The 18,933-nt window shown below is 43.2% G+C and overlaps 1 protein-coding gene across 1 annotated transcript; it reads right to left on the bottom strand.

Moving 5' to 3' along the window:
• Positions 1–4,420: 4,420 nt before the first annotated feature.
• On the bottom strand, positions 4,421–6,770 carry gmnc (geminin coiled-coil domain containing). The gene is made up of 5 exons (XM_076038139.1): positions 6,619–6,770; positions 6,379–6,492; positions 5,945–6,027; positions 5,762–5,872; positions 4,421–5,681 (listed from the first exon to the last, which is right to left on the bottom strand). Exons 2-5 carry the CDS (start codon positions 6,446–6,448, stop codon positions 5,004–5,006), a joined length of 942 nt encoding a protein of 313 aa, XP_075894254.1. The 5' UTR covers positions 6,449–6,492; positions 6,619–6,770; the 3' UTR covers positions 4,421–5,003.
• Positions 6,771–18,933: the final 12,163 nt, after the last annotated feature.

Genomic DNA, 18,933 nt, shown 5'->3' with positions numbered 1-18,933 from the left:
CTGTCACAGTCAGGCGCATCAAGTCCATTCCGACCAACTCAAATGGTTGTTGGACCTTAAAGAAATAAATTGTTAGACAAGGGTTGCCGTAGAGTGATGTCATTATTTGTGCAGTTGTGCTGTCGAGCTTACAGTGATTGGCGTGTACTGTGCTCGTTCTTTAAGAGATGCTCGTTTGGCCTGGCAATCTGGGCACTGTGCTATCCAGAGAGCAATAATTGATAAACATTGAATAGATGTATGAATTTACATAAACTGAACATTTGTTATGACGTAATTAATGAAATATTAAAAATGTTACATACCCATTTTCTGATATCAGCTTGCATGCCAGGCCAGTAATACCGGCAAATGATGGCATTGTGGGTTTTTTCAACCCCCTAATGTGCACCAATGCTGCTGCAATGGAACTCTTTTCCATTGCCTCTGTGTCTGACTCTGTGGCAGAGAGCACCACCTTTGCCATGTGTTCATGTTGTTTCCGGCGACAAATATAAGATACAATTCCATCTAATTGGTAACAAGAAGGTTAGAGAGAAACATCTTTCTACTTTAAACATCTAAACCTACATCAGTTTCACACTTACCTTTGAGGACAAAATTTGTTGCTCTTCTTTTGATAGTGTGTCGCTGTGTCTTCGTCGAATTTGTTGGGAAGGAATTATTATGGACTTTGTAGCCCATAATTTCCCTCACAATTTTCGAATCCATTTTTCTTCTATCTTGTCTATCAGCCAATCTCGTCTATCTGTCAGTCTCCTCTCATCCAGAAATGAGCCATACCCTTATATATCCTGCTAATCAATCAACTTTTATTTGTCCCAGCTGTCATATGGCAGATCAAGGTTATGATCTTCTTGCTGTGAGGCAACAGGGCATAGCAGGGACAGCTGGGACAACTAAAAGTTGATTGATCAAAAGATTAGAATAAAGGGAAACCAATCACACCTGTGATTTAATAAATCAATCAGGTGTGATTGATTTCTGGATGAGATATATATACAGTATATACATCTGTATACATCTGTATATACAGATATACGTATATCTGTATATACATACCTGTGATTTAATAAATCAATCAGGTGTGATTAATTTCTGGATGAGATATATATACAGTATATTGTATACATCTGTATACATATACATATCTGTATATACATATGTATACAGATGTATATACTTGTTGTTGAACGTTAAATAAATAATGTTAATTTCCTCTTCCTCGTGTCCAGATTTTTAACAGTTTTTTCCACTGGCTAACGACCCAAGTTCAGCAGAAGTTGTATGTTATCGATTCATTTGCGATGACGGAAATATGGAAAGGCTCTGTGAAAAAAATGAAAAAGGTAAGCTTCACAATTTACAAGTTGATAGTTTAAGTCTGGCTTCTTGACCACTAAAATTATGGTTACTTACTCACTTACTCCGAGTGGGATTGTTTATTTGGGGCAGTCTGTGAGAACAATCACTGGCTGCTCGTGGTAAGTGTAGTGTTTTAATATGAACAATTACAACATAGCATTGAAGTATGCTTTATAGTCTGCTTCCTGTAAGAGGTCATGTATCCAAGTGAGGCGCAAGCCATTTTGATCGACCCCTTTGGCGCAACGGCTGAACAACTTTGTTGGTGCAGGGACTCAACAAGGTAGGCCAATCTCTTCACACAAATGGCTAAGGAATATATTGATAAGATACACACTTGCATATGTTTTTTTTTGTTTGTTTGTTTTAGAGCATTTTTAAGAAATCATATGACTAATATTTCTCGCTGGAACTGCGAGACAGTTCCACACCCCACTCAGAAGGATGGAACATCTTGCGGGCTTATAATTTGCAAAGTAAGTGTTTGGAAATTGACATTGAACATTTTACAAGATGTCACTCGCTTTGTTTCCTCTAAGATTTCAGAATTGCTCCTGAAAGAAGAGCCACTTGCGTTTTCAACGGATCCACCTGCTATCACAGAAATTGTGTAATGGGTAAGAATTTTGTAATTTTTTTATTCATAAGAAATGTCTAACATGCTTTTTATTTTATTTCAGGTCCAATGTGTTGCATGCACATTTTGGTTCCACTGGGAATGTATGAACAGGCCTGACTTGGAGAATGATTTTTTTGTGCCCACTTTGTGTTTAATTTTATTTTCCTTTGATTTTTTTTTAAACCCTCAATACATCACAGGTGTGATTGATTTCCCTTTATTCTTATCAAGGTTATGACCTTCTTGCTGTTAGACAACAGGGCATAGCACTTTGCAGAGGTTTTCCAGCCTGCTGGTTTGATTTGAAACTATTGTCATTTTTTTGTACAGCACCAGCCAACCAGTGTTGCATTACAGTGTATTGAGGTGAACTTTTTTTTATTGATGAAATACCCATTTTCTGCACCATGATATCAATAAATTCTTTGAAAATCATACAATGCATTTTCCTGGATTTTTTTCTTTTTCTTTCAACACAATCTGTCTCTCAAAGTTGAAGTGTACCCATGGTGAGCATCACATGCATTTCATCTTTTGACTTGTGTACAACTTAACTTTCTTTATTTCCTCAATCTTTAAAAACATCAACAGCTGAAACGTAGTACTTTATATAATGACAGAAAATCGAAGTACAGACGATAATATGGTCAGACACGAGACGAAGTCCATTGCTGGCGTTCAACTAAGACGTGGGGGTGGGGTGGACTGTTGACAACACCTATATCAGAGCAATTTGTAGCAATTTTCGTAGTTAAAAGTGAGCCAACTTCAAAGTATGCAATGCTTTTTTTAGTGGTGTTTGGGGTCGACGCGATGCCTAAGAGTGTCCGCTCCATTCAGAAGGTTAAATGGGCGATGTTAAGTTGTGAATTCCCCCATGAAACAACATAACACAAGGGTAGCAAGTTAATCTAGACGACTGCTGCCTGCCATGACTAGTGACGTAGTCCTGGACTCTTCTTAATCACTGCTGCTGCATTGCAGTTCGAACGTGGCAGTGGATGGAGTAGAGACTAAAATGCTGGAATTATTAATTCTCTACATTGCGACGCGGGTTCGAGCCCCGCCTTTGTTGGATCCTCAGCTTTGTTGTTTGTTTTTGGTTTTTTTTAATTATTGTTGTTATCGTGCGCTCTTCTTACGCGTGTGTAGTTTATTGTTACTATCATTTGGTGATCGGCTTTCCATTAAATGGAACACACATATTGTTAATGTAATTAATATTTTTATTATCAGAACAAACGTGGGTACCTGGTAATGGCGTTATCGGAATGAGTCTACACAACACTCCAAGCACGACTACGTTACGTGACATTTCTGGTGATAAAATACGCAACTTCGAAGAAATAATTTCTGCTGTAGCTAGGACAACTACAGATGCGAGTAAACTGAGGCACGTCTCCACCTAATTAGACACACCTGCATTCACTCTGCCATTACTGTGGCATATAAGCCCTGGTCCCACACTGACTTGTTGCCAGATTGTCTGCTAACTTTGTTATGACCTTCCAGCGGTTCCTGTTCTGCCCGCCCGCCCGCCCGATCTCAACCTGTTTTCTACCCCTGACCTGCGCCCTGCATTCCTGTCCTGGTAAACCTTCTGTGTCCGACCACGAGCCTGCTTCTCCCGCCCTGTTACCGCCTTGGACACGAGCTCTCAACCTCAGCCCCGGACATCCAACCAGCCCTTCGTCCCCGACCAGCCTGCTCTGCCACCGTCCTGGAGAACTGACCTGCCTTCCGTCCCTGACCACGAGCTTTTGCCAGCGCTTCCTGAACTAGAGGCGCAGAGGCCTAGCAGTGAGCCACAGGTCTGTCCCACGCTGCGAGGTTCCTGCACCAGGTCCAGATCCAGGTCGCCACCCGGCGGCCTTCCTTCACCGCCTGCGGTCTGCTCCCGGTGCAACCGCTGTTAGCCAGCTGTTGCTAATCCTCGCAAATAAACTCTCTTTCCTTACCCACCTTGTGTTGCACTTGGATCCTTACCTGACACATTACAGTGAACAGTGTGTTTCAGAGGTGTGCTTAATGAGCCTCAAATAGAGAACTAGGTTCTGTACATTCTGATTATAATTTATAAGTAAAAGAGAATTAAATATTTAAATATAAATAAATAAACATTTATAGAATTAAATATAAATAAATAAATATTTATAGAATCATTTATTTAAATATGAATAAATAAATGGTTAAAACCCATTTAACTAAAGAGAGATCCAAAACATAACAACAGTATATAAGAACATATATATTAAAAGAACCCAAAAGCCCTGCCCTCATTGGTTTTACATATTGAGGGGAGCACTACATTTAGACAGAATCAACGTCTAACCACAACTTGTTTCCTTGGAAACCTTTAGAGCAGAAGAACCAAGTGTAGCACACAGAGGCTGTCATCCAATCAGAACACAGGACTTGCCAGACACGACAGGACAATTTGTTTCATCCTCTGGTTTATTCAGTGTCTTCCAGTACAAACAGCATGAGTCTGTTTCTGTTTCAGCAAACATCACATGCTGTGTCTGAGCAGCGAGCTAACAGCTAACACAGTCAGCTAGCTAGCGAGCTCATGCAGTTTTTGGTTGTATCATCTCAATTCATTTCAACAGTCCAACTTTATGCTGATCGAACAAATTTTGTTTAAGCTCTCCTCAAAACAAAATCAATTAAATTACATGTATAAAAGCTGAGTGCAGGAAGTCATGCGGTAAGAAAGAAAGAAGCTCCGCCCACATTTAACCACAATCCAATATAACCAACTAATAAAAAAGTGTTTGTTGAATACACACACGCACACACACTCAGAAGGTGATGTTACCGACAGCCTCATAAAGTGTTTTGGAAGACTTTGAATTGTGTCACAGTGAGCCCAGTGTGACCCCTCGGCACGCTAACGAAGCTAGCACAGGTCCACTAGAGATCAATTAGAGGTCAACTAGAGGTCCACTAGAGGTCCACCAGAGGTTCACTAGCGATCCACTAGAGGTTAACTATGGCTGGGCTGGACTGGAAGCAGGCGCTAGAGCGACACCTGGTGTTGAGGAAGGCCCCTGTTGGGCATCCAGGTGAAACTCCAGCGCCCCCCAGGGTCCCTGTGAAGGAACACCTGTCCCTGAGGGAAGCTCTGGGTCCGCATGCTGCTGAATGGGCTCAGGGATGTGCTAAAGACCGGCTGGGCACCACCCACCGGGACACGCCTCCAGGTGGGCGGCATCCACTGCTGGTCGCTCAGTGGAGTGGATGAGGAGGCGGGGCCGAAGGGGACGGAGCCTGCTGGGGCCGAAACTGGACTCTCCTGGCTGCTGCAGTGGGCGGGCGGAGCCAGTGGGGTCATGTCTCCCATTAGTTGAGTGCAGAGGGCGTGGGAGCTCCATCCCCCTTCACCAAGGCCGGGCAGCGGCGGGCCAAGGTCATGTGACCTACTGGACCCGTCTTGGATCGATTTGGTGGCCACGCCCACCGAGGCAGCGTGCTCCACTGAGGGAGCGTGACCTGATGTGTCGATGGTGTCTGGGTCCTTGAGGCCAAGGGTCTGGAGGACCCAAACATCCAGACCCAGTTCTGAGGTTCCCGGATCCCGCCGGCAGAACTCGGCTGTCAGGTTCCTGCAGACTCTCCTGCTGGCCGGCGCGGGGGGAGTAGCTTGGTGGCAGCGCTGCTTCCTCTTCAGGTTCCCCCAACAGTCGGGTGGCCGCCTCTACAATAGGAAAAGGGCATAGGACCAGTCAGAAGCTAAGCACTTGTGGATGTTTGGAGCGCCCCCCCACTCTCCCTGACCTTCAACTCCAGGCTCCGGATAAAGGCAGAGCTGAGGAAGTGCCGAAGCTTGTTGTTCTCCTCCTGCAAGCGGAGAAGCTCCGCCTCCCGCTGCAGCAGCGCCTCCTGCAGCTGCAACCAGCAAAACACAGGTCGGAGTTGGCGTGGAGACACACACCACACACACACACACAGAGTTCCTACCTGTTTGTTTTTCTGCAGGTGAGGTGAAATCTCCGCCCACAACTCACCAGCAGGGGGTGTCCTATTCAAGGTACACACAGATTCTGGCACACACACACACACACACACACACACACACACACAGTGTCACTGTCACCCATGAAGACAGATTCACTCATGTGACTCAGCTGAACCAGCAGGAGGAAGTGTTCCCCCAGTGGATGTCAGGTGAACTGAACTCTAAAGAGTTGAGCTGGTTTCCATGGAGACGGATGGCAACACAGGAAATCAATCAACCAATAAACTTGTATTTGTAAAGCGCTAAATTGCATCCAAAGGTGTTTCCAGTGATGTCATCACGTCGGAAAGTTAAATCTGGCCCCTCAGCATACTTCCTGTCTTTATTTCCTTTTCCTGTGTGCGCTGGACACTACAGAGATACCTGAATGTCTCACCCCAAGCGGCGGTTGGTCCTGGGTCAGCAGGGTCAGCGGTGTCGCACATCCGCAGAGCCAGAGTCTCCATGGCAACGTCAACAGTGTCCGAGACGTGTGTGCACGCGCGCGTGTCTGTCAGTCAGTTGCAACAAAAGCATAGTGATACTTCAAGCAATAGAATCACGTCCTATTATCAAGGGTGCAAGTGGGCACACACTCTACAGGTGTGAGTGCCACAATTTAACACGTGCCACTTACCTCTAGTGCTGCTGCTGAGTGGGGTGCGTGCTGCTCCAATCTGGCTGCGTCTCACGCAGAGAAATGAGTGAGTATGCGTCTGCGCAGGAGGTTCGGAGGAGGAGGAGGTGTGGAGCTGCCCCAAGTGTGTGTGTGTCCTCTAAACCGTGCACTTTACTGCTACAGCTAAGCTACTGATACACCTGCACACACACACACACACAGGGCATGTCTCTGTCCTGGGGGCTGAAGAGGCGGAGCCTGAATGTTTACATAGAGACTGGTTAAACTGGTTATTAACTATAACCGTTAACTCTTTCTCTTTCTTTTTTCTCTCTCTCTTTCTGACTTTCTATGTGTGTGTGTGTGTCCTGTGGCGTCCACCTGTCATGATGGGGCTGCTCTTACTGAAGTCTCAAATCCAGTTATTACGGCTAACTGGCAATCGATAAATCAATAATCCGCAGTGGGCTAAACTCGGGAGTAATTGTTGACGCACATGAAAAATAAATCCAGTCTTGTTTCGAGGTTCTATTTAACTACTTTATTCTTTTATCACATTAAGCTCCAATAGCTAAAGGATATCCACTAAAACTAGGAAAAAACAAACGCAGGAAACAAAGTGATCTTAGTTAAGCGAAGCGGTCAACAGAAAATTTCACCCCCGACGCTCACCCCTCACCACAGGTGAGTGCCATTATATAGTGTTGCGGTTACACCCCACAGTGACACACCCCTAACCACGAGTCAAAGAAGTGCGCTCACAGAATATAAACTTTCTATATTCACAGCTGCTACACCAGGGGCCCGTTGCACGAAAGTAGGATTCCGTCATCCAAGATGAGTAACTAAGCCGCGCTCAACCAATCCACAACACGTGTGACCAGGATGAGCGCACACGGATTCATCAAGCCAAGTGAAACCTATCCTGGATAAGTGCGCGCACGCGGCTTCCTCAGATAGACCCCCGTTATCGAGCTCAGAATCAAGGATTCGCCATGACAACGAGAGCGGCGTCCTTTTCCCTTCCGTGGTGGAAATCCTCATGGAGGCTTGTGAGGAGGTAAAAGAAGAAATACAGAAGAAAGGCAACACCACCACAGCGTTAAAACAGAAAGAAAAGCGTGGCGAAGTATCGCAGACCGTCTGAATGCGTAGGAAGCGCACAAATACGAACTCGCTCCTCCGCTGGAACAACCGTCATTACGATTATAATAGTTAATAATAATAATAATCATATCCGAAAACGAAGTCGTACTCCGACTACGAACCAGTTGAAATTGTAGGTGGAATGTATTGCAGATGTGAGTGAAATTGTGTGAATGTAGCTCCAAAAACAGTAACACTGATAAATAGACAACTTCACTGAATGTCCGTTTGAGCTTAAAAAACAGTTCTGCGATAAAATACAAGAACATCCTGCAAAATGGTAACGCTAACTAATATTTAAGATACACAAGTGTATGTTGTATGCAGAAGGTGCCTGCTCACTAGTGATGGGCATTCCGGCTCTTTTTAGAGAACCGGCTCTTTTGGCTCGGCTCACTAAAAAGAGCCGGCTCTTTCGGCTCCCAAACGGCTCTTCAAATTTTTTGGTACCTAAAATAATTTATTACCAACAGTAATAAAAGATTATGCGTAATATGAATTACTAATGTAAAAAAAGAAACATGGACTATATCCAATGTTTATAATATAAACACACCTTTATTTATACACTCTAGAGTGATAAAAACTAAGATAGTAAGTGCAAAAAACAAATGTTAAACTATTTACAAATGAACTTAAATAACTATTGACAATTTTAAACTTTTATTATTATTATTATTTTTACTACTAAACAAATTTAAAGTCAAACAACATATGCTTACGGAAACTCACACAACAAAATATAAATTAAAATGTGTATAACAAAAAGAAAAAAAAATCTGCATTCAGATAACAGTTTCGTCCTTTAGTGAAGATTGACATTGAGAAAACCCAAGTGCCTCAGCTTTGAGGGGCTGATCCTGTTTCTTTGTCTGTAATTATCTGCCCTGTTTTGGAGAAGATTCTCTCTGAAGGGACTGATGTTGCTACAATGCACAGTCTCCATGCCATCACATGTGTAAAGGTGCCTACACACTGAACGCGTTTTTGACGCGGTCTGACGCGCGGTATGGCGTCAGTAGGCGAAAGCAGGCGCAGACCTGGCGTCAACGCCCTGTGACGACACCTTGGCGCATCCAATAGGAGAGCAGCCGGTTCTGAAAAAAGTGGCCCGACTCAGAGCAGGGCGCCAGTTCGCGATAGAGCAGTAGTGAGGAAAAACGAAGGAAAAACTTGTCTCGCAGTGTCCCGAGTGTAACATTTGATATGACACCGAGTTCTGGGACTCAAGACTAGCTTAAAAATATGTATCGGGTTGGCGACTCTGCTTGGTTTCGGCGCACTGATGTTCTCGTTACCTCCGAGAACCTTAAAGGTGCCTACACACTGAACGTGTCAAGCGCAGGGTGGCGTCAGTGCAGCCATTCATTGTGTATGTGCGACGTCGGCGTCAGAGCGCAACGCCGCGCAGAGAGCAGAGCGTCGCGCAAGGGTGGCGTTTGACGCCTTGACGCCCGATTTAAAAAAATTTAAATAGGGCGTCAATGCGCTGTGACGACATCTCGGCGCGGCCAATAGGAGAGCAGCCGGCTCCGGGGGAGAAAGTGCCCAGATGCACAGCACGGCACCAGTTGTTAAATATGTGTTAAAACTTCTCTACATCGAACTGTGCCTGACAATATATGAACATAAAGTTGTTGTTTTTTTTTTCATATATATTTGCGTCGGGACATTATCGCGTTGATTGATTCGCATTTTATTTTATACTCATCTAGAGTCTCGACAACACGGAACGTACTTTGCACGGGTTTTCGGCAAAATTGATAGCGAAGCACTGAGTAGCAAGCGGGAGGATGTTGTGTGCAAACGGTGGGACAACGAGATTTCGTTCCACCGCAGTTATTCAAGCCTCCGGTGCCACCTGAATGCAAAACACGTAGCACCTAGTACGAGCACCGGAGGTAATGAGAACGTCAGTGCGCCGAAACCAAGCAGAGTCGCCAACCCGATACATATTTTAAAGCTAGTCTTGAGTCCCAGAACTCGGTGTCATATCAAATGTTACACTCGGGACACTGCGAGACAAGTTTTCCCTTCGTTTTTCCTCACTACTGCTCTATCGCAAACTGGCGCCCTGCTCTGCGTCGGGCCACTTTTTTCAGAACCGGCTGCTCTCCGATTGGATGCGCCAAAGTGTCGTCACAGGGCGTTGACGCCAGGTCTGCGCCTGCTTGCGCGACGCCATACCGCGTGTCAGACCGCGTGAAAAACGCGTTCAGTGTGTAGGCACCTTTAGTCGTTTCTGTGTGGGTAGGCGGTGATTGTGAATCACTGCAGTCCCAGTACAGAGTGTGCGTTGGCCGGGCCTGTCCCGCTCACCAGATATCCAAGAAGGTTGGTGAGGGCTGAGCGGGCAAAACCTTTGGTGACTAAGTACCGAAGGGGTGAATTTTTTCTCTACCTTTTTGCGCCTGAGTAAAAAAAGGGGGCACAGGGACGCCTGTGCAGCTACAAGTAATACGTCTAGACAGGGATGGGGAAGAACCAGCGCAAAGTGGCTGCTGCAGTTCCCCAGGGGGGACAAATTGTGGACGACATGCGGAAAAAATACGGTCCAGATTGTCTTGATATGTTGGATGTTTGGGTTGAAAAGTGGAGGTTTCCCAGAGGGGGGATCACTGAGTATGGAGGAATTGAGAAACCTCCGGGATAAACTGAATATAGCCGAGGGAAAGGTTACAAAAAAGAAAAACCCAAACAGGTGGGAGATTCAAATCATCAAAGATCATGAAAGGTGTTTTTCATTCTGGAAACCTGAAGCAGAGGTCAGGGACAGGAAACAAGTAAAGAAACGTGTGAACAGCGCTGGGCGCTGGAGCACAGGGGTGACAGAGATAACGGCAGAGGGTGCACACACTCACACACACTCCCCAGAGGAGGGAGAAAAGGAGCCACTCACACACGAGCATTCAAATGCACCAAATCGTCTGTATCCTTCTCTTACAGGCCCGAGGGACCCTCTCCTGGACATGCCTGTCTTCCCTCCTCCCGCCTGCCCTCATCCAACGCTACCACCGTACAACCCTGCGCACTCCAGCACCGACGCCGCAGCGTCGCCACGTTCATCAGGACTGCCGTCAACCAAACGGCCAGCCTCATCACTGCTTTCAGACAAGGGCTGCTCCCCCAGATCGCCAAAGCAGTTAACAGAAGCTGCTGCGTGGGGATTGAAGATGCCCGGCTGACAGAGGTCCGACGTCATGCAGTGCACGCTGAGAGGCTTCTGCAGGAGGCCAGCGATGCAGAGGACAAGAAGATAAAGCGTGCCTCCCTCACCATGATGAAGCACCTCAGTGACACGGCGAGACGGCCCTACAGGAACAACGACAACCGACGATGGGCGACTAGCGGAGACAGAGGCGAAAAGGGGGCGTGCCACATCTGCGGCCGCATGGGTCACTGGGCCAGAGAATGCCCTGACAAAGGAAGACACCGCGGGCACAACCATGCCCACCGCAGCCAAGAGAGTGATCGCGAGGACCGGAAAAGAGGATCCAGAGGGGACCAGGACGTGTTTATGTAGCATAATTGTGGCAAAGCACTGTTCCTGCTTTTGTTGTGGTTTGTGGCGTGTGTGAGAGTGATCAGTGAGCAGGGTGCAGTTACCCACTTCTACCAGTGGAGGTCGTGTTCACCCCGGGGAATAACGCTAGAGAGGTCTCTCAAGTGGCTCGTGAGACCTATGTGGAGCGAACCGTCGTAGCGGACGTTAACGTGTGTGTTATCTGTTGTGCTTCCACAGGTGAGAAGGGGAAATGGTTGAAAATAAGAGCAAATGTATGTGTGGCTGTTTCGTAATTGAAGTCTGAGATCGAGGGTATGTGAGTTAAATTTACGTTTTGAATGTATCGTCTCCGAGTGATTACCTAGCGAAGAGGAAACAACGGCTAGCCCGTTGCTAGGTTACCAGGAGGCGGGGTTGACGCTCGGTTACGTTAGTGTTCGTTTAACGTTATGGGATGTTTATTCAGTAGAAATGTGAATATTTAAATGTATACGAGTAAGATTGAATGTGGGAAACGACATGATTAATAAGTTCAAGTCGAAGTCGGGTATGGATCTGTGTTTTGAAATGTAAAAAGTAGATAACGCTCGAGAGGAAGTCTCTCAAGTGGCTCGTGAGACCTATACGGAGCGAACCGTAGTAGTGGACGTTAACATGTGTGTTGTCTGTTGTGCTTCCACAGAAAACCAAAATAAAAGCTTCTAAAGAAACAAAGAAAAACAAAAATAAATGTGTCTTCGCAACATTACCACGCTACATTTACGTTTGACTATCTGCTTTAATATAAAACCGCAAAAAATGTGTTTTATAATTTTCTTTATATAATCTACAAACGTATTAGTATGATCCAGGGAAAATTCCATGTTTGTTTGCGAAACTCATTGGAAGAATGAAGAAAATCTGTTCGATTGTTATTGTCATGAACATGAATCACAAAACATATATATGTATGTATATATATATATATATATATATATATATATATATATATATATATATATACATATATATATATATATATATATATATATATATATATATATATATATATATATATATATATATATATATACATATACATATATTTTTTTTTTTTTCATGTGTCACTTTAACAGAGACAACACCATCTGTAATTACTATGTTTGGTTGCATTTCCCTGGCAGGCAAAGATAGATGGAAGAGACATCCTTCTGGGTGGAAAATGGGACTGGCTTGTCTGTGGATGGTGGAGGCTCGCTGGGCTCATCAATCCGTCCATCCATTCACCTTGTTCGTCTCATCCTGACTGCAGCACGCCACTGTGGAGGCTTGACATAACACACATTAGATTAATAACAGAAAAGCAAAATGTGACTGATGGTGTATTATTTAGTGTGCTTCAGTTATAATTCTCATAATAATGACTGTTTTGCTGGCTTCACACAATATATATAATTGGCCTGTCTTAGTTAAAAGCCCACTCACCACGACAAGGTGCAGGCCAAGAGTGGGAACACAAACACAGACCAGAAACGAACAGGACAAATCCAGACAAGACTACAAAAAACACAAACACAAATAACACTAATATCACTTTGACCACTATCTTTTTTCACAAGAACTTTTATTTCTTTACAAATTGAACCTTAGATTGTGTCACAACAAACTAAATAAACCCTTGAAACAGCCAACAAAACATGAAATAACAATTCATCAATATTATAATGAGTATCTCATAAATGATTTCAAGATAACTTTCAACACTTTCTTACAAATTTTTTTTTACGTCTGCCGTAATGATTTTCAAGTTTTTTTCATGTGAATATTTTAACATTGAACATGTTAACTGAACAGTCAATGTAAAATCCCTTCATTGTTGCTCTGACCTCTTCATCATTTGTGATCTCTTCATCATTGGTGATCTGTACATCATTTGTGACCTCTACATCTACATCAGACACAGTATGGCTGTCACATGGTTCCTGAATCACGAGAAAACTGTCTTCTTCCAAGATCTCTGACACCTCTTTACATTTTTTAGAATATATGTGGTCAAAGATTTGATCAAAATCACGTGTGTGTGTGGGTGTGTGTGTGACTCACTTACCTTTTGTTTGGTAGACATGCTCTTACCTGATTTGAAGAAACTAAAAATGGTTGGGACAGCTGTTGAAGTTAGGCACTTTCTCTCACCACGCAAAATGAAAGATTTCTCCTCAAAGTGAAGAGCACACAGCCTGGAGTTGTCATTGGGTGTCCAGTTTTTTCTTCTCACATTTTCCACCCATTTGTGCAACCTTTTTCTGTCCCCAAAAGGAAAGCTGTAAAAAGCAAAACATTCCAAAAATAAATGTACAATATTTTTTTTTGTGTAATTTTACTTAAAATTGGGTATGCAAACATATTTAATTAATTTAAACTTAAACACAATGCAGACAGTTGTGCAGAAAGTTTAGTGTTAGCTAAAATATCGGGCACACAGACGTACTTATTATGTATACATTTCTTTCCATTGTAACAGGTCACTACCAGATCTGCAATCCATTACCTAGAATTGGTTTTCCTTAAACTGATGTACAGGATTACTAATCTGACTTTGATGGGCAAATTTGACAACAGAATACAATTATGAAGCACTAAAACACAGGACCACAAAACAATTAAATGCATGATGAAATAATGATATGCTTTGTTAAATGAAATAAAAGCGCTGCCGCCTCACAGCAAGAAGGTCGTGGGTTCGATTCCGGGGCCCGGACCTGGGACCTTTCTGTGTGGAGTTTGCATGTTCTCCCTGTGTCTGCGTGGGTTCTCTCCGGGTTCTCCGGCTTCCTCCCACACTCCAAAAACATGCATGTGAGGTCAATTGAACGTTCTAAATTGTCCGTAGGTGTGCATGTGAGTGTGAATGGTTGTTTGTCTCTATGTGGCCCTGCGATGAACTGGCGACTTGTCCAGGGTGTCACCCTGCCTTCGCCCTAAGACAGCTGGGATAGGCTCCAGCAGACCCCCGTGACCCTGAATAGGAATAAGCGGGTATAGAAGATGAATGAATGAATGAATGAAATCTTTATTGAATGAATGACACATTTTATTTCACTCGTGGTTTATGTAATTATTATTTTTTGCTCCATAGCTTTCATGATTCAGCATTACATGTTAAGAGTGATGAATTGCATGAAAAGAGAGAGCACTTGCTGATAAATTAACATGGTATACTGTTTAATTCCATGAGGACGACAAAATATTTGCAAATTTGTGTTAGCTACACACATCGACAGGTGCAAGAGAAAGGGAGGAACTTTCAAGATCGTTGAGTTTTTATTTTTTATTTTTTTAGTTCTGCTGAAATAAATAGACCAATCATTTTATTACTTTGTCTGCTTTCCAAAGAGGTTATTAATTAAAAAAAATATGTGTGGCAGTGCTGTTATGGTCCATAGAGAGTTGCTTCAAAGAATTATCATTTATTATTCAGTGGCACATTGCTCACTTGTTTAATACACAAATAATAGTATATTATTATAAGAATACTATTTTATTAATATGATAATAATAATAATAATAATAATAATAATAATAATAATAATAATAATAATCATTATTATTGATAAAATTTTGAAACAACAATCGTCAGTTGTTCCGTAAAAAATACATTCATTTCCATGTTGAATTTTGTACGGTTCGTGAGCGCGCACATCTGTCAGTGACGATCTCCACACTGACACAACTGCGCATGCTCTATTATCCCATCAATGCGGAAGTCAAAAGGTTTTTGGGAGCCATGCGCTGGGTGAGCAACTTCATTGAAAAGAATGGGACGCCATCTTGGACTCTGGGGGCGTCACACACTGTCACGCAGGTTGTGACGTGGAGGGCCGGCGACGCCGACAGGTATGATGTGAATGATTGACAGCTATCATTCGTTCCCGTTAGCGAGAGGATTAAAAACAAACAGACACCATAATGGCATCAGAAAGGAGTTATCCCAGCGGTGCGGAAAAACAGAAGGAAAAGAAAACTGATCAAGAAAAACTTGCAAAGGGGAAAGGTAAGTTATTTGTTTGTGATGTGGGCTGGAGAGGTGGAGGTGAAATGCTGTTGTCTCCCCCCCCCCCCCAAGTTTGTTTATTTGTCCTGTTAGCCAGCTAGCTAGCGTCGGATAAATGTTAGCTGGCTGGCTAATATTTGTTCGTCATGAATCAGCGTTTTTGTTTGTTTTATGAAAGTTGACCATATCCTGTCAAGTTGGCCTATCCTGCCATGGGAATGACTGATTGACTCCACACCCGTTCATTCACATTCTAACAGGGACGGAGGGAGGGAGGGCATGTTGTAGTTGTTGTTGTAGTCAGTCCCCTGTTATTGTTCAGTGGAAGTTGTCTCTCACATATTTGACTCTTAATGTTATTTTAGCCTTAATTTAGGATGAATTTACTAAGCTTAGTTTGTATTTTGTAGGCCCTTCATTAGAAATGTGCTACTGTTTTATAAATCAAAGAAATATTTTATGGAAATACTTTTTTTGGCATGGTGTTGACTATTTTAGACTATTGTGGCAGTGGGTCATTTATCTTAGTTTTATTACTTTAACTAGTACAGTGTGTAAAGTAATGCCAAAAACTCTTAAAAGTGACAGTTTTGTAATTGGGTAAAAGCTTTAAAGGGACACTGCAATCATAATGTTTAATTTAAAAACATTTTTTTTTTTTAATTTTCCTATATTACTGCAACATCACTGTAATAATAAAATAGGAAAATGTGCTTCTGATCTGTTTTGCTTGATGATCTAGTGAGCTTTGTCTCTGCAGGAGCAATTCTAAAATATGTTGGCGCTGCAGACATTGAGCCCGAGGGATCTCCCGAACATCCTGACCAGGAAGCTCCAGGACCAACACGTTCCTCAGAACCTCCTTCTGTCCAGGTGAATAATGTGTGTTATTCTTAGGAGCTAAGCTGATAAGTGTGGGACGAAACTAAGGCAATTAAGCATTATTTTGATTGTTGGTTTGCGTTTTAGTGTTGCACTTGTTGGTTTGTTGGATTTTCTTATTTAAAGTAAGCATTTTTTTTTTATGAATACTCAATCTGTTGTATTTATTGACATATAGACGATTCTTTTCCTAGTATTATAGTGTTTGTTTGTTTTTAAATCAGTTTAACTTGCCTGAGTTGCTCAACTGAAGATGTTTAATTTTACCTGTAGCCTGTTTTGCTCACGAGGTGTAATAGATTGTGGAATCTTAGTAGACCTTAGTAGACGCACGCTGCTGAGAGTGGCAGCGATCAGCTCCGATGACCGTGGTGCTTGTAAATAAGGCAAATGCGCCATCTAGTGGGACGCAACATGTTTACTCGTGTTGGAGCAATGACAAGTACTACTAACAAAACAAAAGATGCACAGGGTAAAAAAAATAATCATAAACTCAAGCCCAACAAAGATAACAGATGGGCATAACTGTACTTAGTAATGATTACTAGTACTACCAACATTTGTATATTTTACTTTCAACTCGAATTTGAACTATTCATCCCCTTTTTTCAGCAGCCATTAACACTAATAAATTAAATTAAATCAAAACAATAAATTAAAGCTGCAAGCAGCGTTTGCGGGACTGAGCCGCCGTGGCCGACGCGATGCCCGATGACCCCCGATGACGCCTGACCCCTGTCGACGCCCGCAATTGACCCCCGTCCTCTGCCGACGCCCGGCGACATCTGCTGAAAGAAGTCTATGCAAATGATGCAGATTTCTCACCTCCATTTTTTTTTTTTGGAGGATGCTGTCAAATGTAAAATATTGGCCTTGATGAGACAAACACGTAGGTATTTGAATGACGTCTGTAGCACTTTTCTAAAGGAAACTGCAGGCATTTGTGTGTTGACAAAGAGGGAGAAGAGGTCTAATCATCATATGCCTGTGTATGCAAATGATGCATATTTTTGACCTGCATTTTTTTTAAGTGGCTGTCAAATGTAAAATATAGGTCTTGATGAGACAAACACATGGATGTTTGAATGACGTCTGTAGCACTTTAGTAAAGGAAACTGCAGCCATTTACAGTATAGTGTGTGTGTGTGTGTGTGTGGAAGTAGGGATGTGCGATACCACTATTTTTCCTTTCGATACGATACCAGGTACCAAGGCTAGTATCCCGATACCAATACAGATACCGATACTTTTAGATGTCCAACTTGTGTATATGAAAATGATGACTTTTACAACGAAAACTCGTGAATGTTATTATAAAAAATGTATTTTATACCTATGTATAAGAATCAAACAAGCTGCCAAATATCAGACTTTGTTTTAATTTTAATCAGAGAAATCAAATCAACAGGTCAACTGAAAATCTGAGCAAATCTCTCTCAAAAAAGAGAAAATAAGAACAGCTGCTCTCAATTCAATATAATTCTTTTTGGACCAGACAGAGTGGTCTTCAGGTTAGAACTTGACAGAATATGTCTATCTCTTTGGGAGTCATCTATGAAAAACTTAAATATTCTTGATGTAAAAGGAAGTCTTTTTATTAAGTATAACTCACATACCACCACAAATAGACTAAATAGCAACTGTTTTACTTGAAATGTGCCATTTAAGTAATTTAATTATTATGCTTTTCCAACTTAAAAGTGACACTGAATTGTGTTAAGATGATGGCAGGAATGTGAGTTAAATTAACAAATACATATTGTGCTGGGAGGAAACATTTTTATCTAACTAAATAAATAAAATATGTTTTAATGAAAAATTGACAAACATTCTGGTATTTTATGTAAATTTATCTTATCTACGTCAATATGCCTGTGATGGTGGGCACTGGGATGTATTTTCACTCCACCTGGATATTGCCTTTCTCTCTGCAGTGCTGGTTGGAAATTGCGCTAACGTTGACGGGGGGGGGGGAAGCACGCTATCGCTGTCGCGCTACGCCAACGTGTCGGCAAAGTTAACGTGCCAAGTTTCTTTGCGGGGGGTGGGGGACTGGACTCCAAGATGCTCCTGCTGATCACTGCTATGCTGGAGCTGGAGATGTGGCCTGTGATGTCTGCACTGGGAGGAAACTGAAGGCCCTCAAGTCCTGTCTGGTCTGTCGGGCCTCCTACTGTGACTCTCACCTCCAGCATCATCGTGATGCTGCTCCCCTACAGAGACACAAGCTGGTGGAACCCAGCCAGCAGCTCCAGGAGAACATCTGCCCTCGTCATGATGAGGTGATGAAGATGTTCTGCCGCACTGATCAGAAGATCATCTGTGCTTTATGCTGTATGGATGAACATAAAGGTCATCAGACAGTGTCAGCAGCAGTACAGAGGCCTGGGAGGCAGAGAGAGCTGGAGGAGACCAGGCAGAAGATCCAGCAGAAGATCCAGCACACAGAGGAAGACCTGAAGGGGGTGGAGTCCATCAACGGCTCTGCTGATAAAGCAGTGAAGGACAGCGAGAAGATCCTCACCCAGATGATCCGTCTGCTGGAGAAAAGACGCTCTGAGGTGCAGCAGCAGGTCAGATCCACACAGGGGGCAGCAGTGAGTGGAGTCAAAGAGCTTGAGAAGAAGCTGGAGCAGGAGATGATGGAGCTGAAGAGGAGAGACGCTGAGCTGGAGAAGATCTCACACACACTGGACCACAGCCAGTTTCTCCACAGGTTCTCCTCACTGCCAGCACTCAGTCCGTCTCCAGACTCCTCCAGCCTGGAGAT

This window comes from Nelusetta ayraudi, unplaced genomic scaffold, assembly GCF_046127955.1.
Source record: "Nelusetta ayraudi isolate G7.1 ecotype Tasmania unplaced genomic scaffold, CSIRO-AGI_Nayr_v1 ptg000053l, whole genome shotgun sequence".
NCBI lineage: Eukaryota > Metazoa > Chordata > Actinopteri > Tetraodontiformes > Monacanthidae > Nelusetta > Nelusetta ayraudi.
The sequence above is the reverse complement of the archived record's forward strand: the minus strand, read 5'-3'. Positions and strand labels throughout refer to the sequence as shown.

Coding starts and splice junctions, on each gene's coding strand:
- gmnc (XM_076038139.1), bottom strand. CDS start 6,448: ATGGAGACTCTGGCTCTGCGGATGTGCGACACCGCTGACCCTGCTGAC. Junction 6,028..6,378: donor AGGACCAACCGCCGCTTGGG/GTGAGACATTCA, acceptor TGTGTGTGCCAG/AATCTGTGTGTACCTTGAAT. Junction 5,682..5,761: donor TCCGGAGCCTGGAGTTGAAG/GTCAGGGAGAGT, acceptor TTCCTATTGTAG/AGGCGGCCACCCGACTGTTG.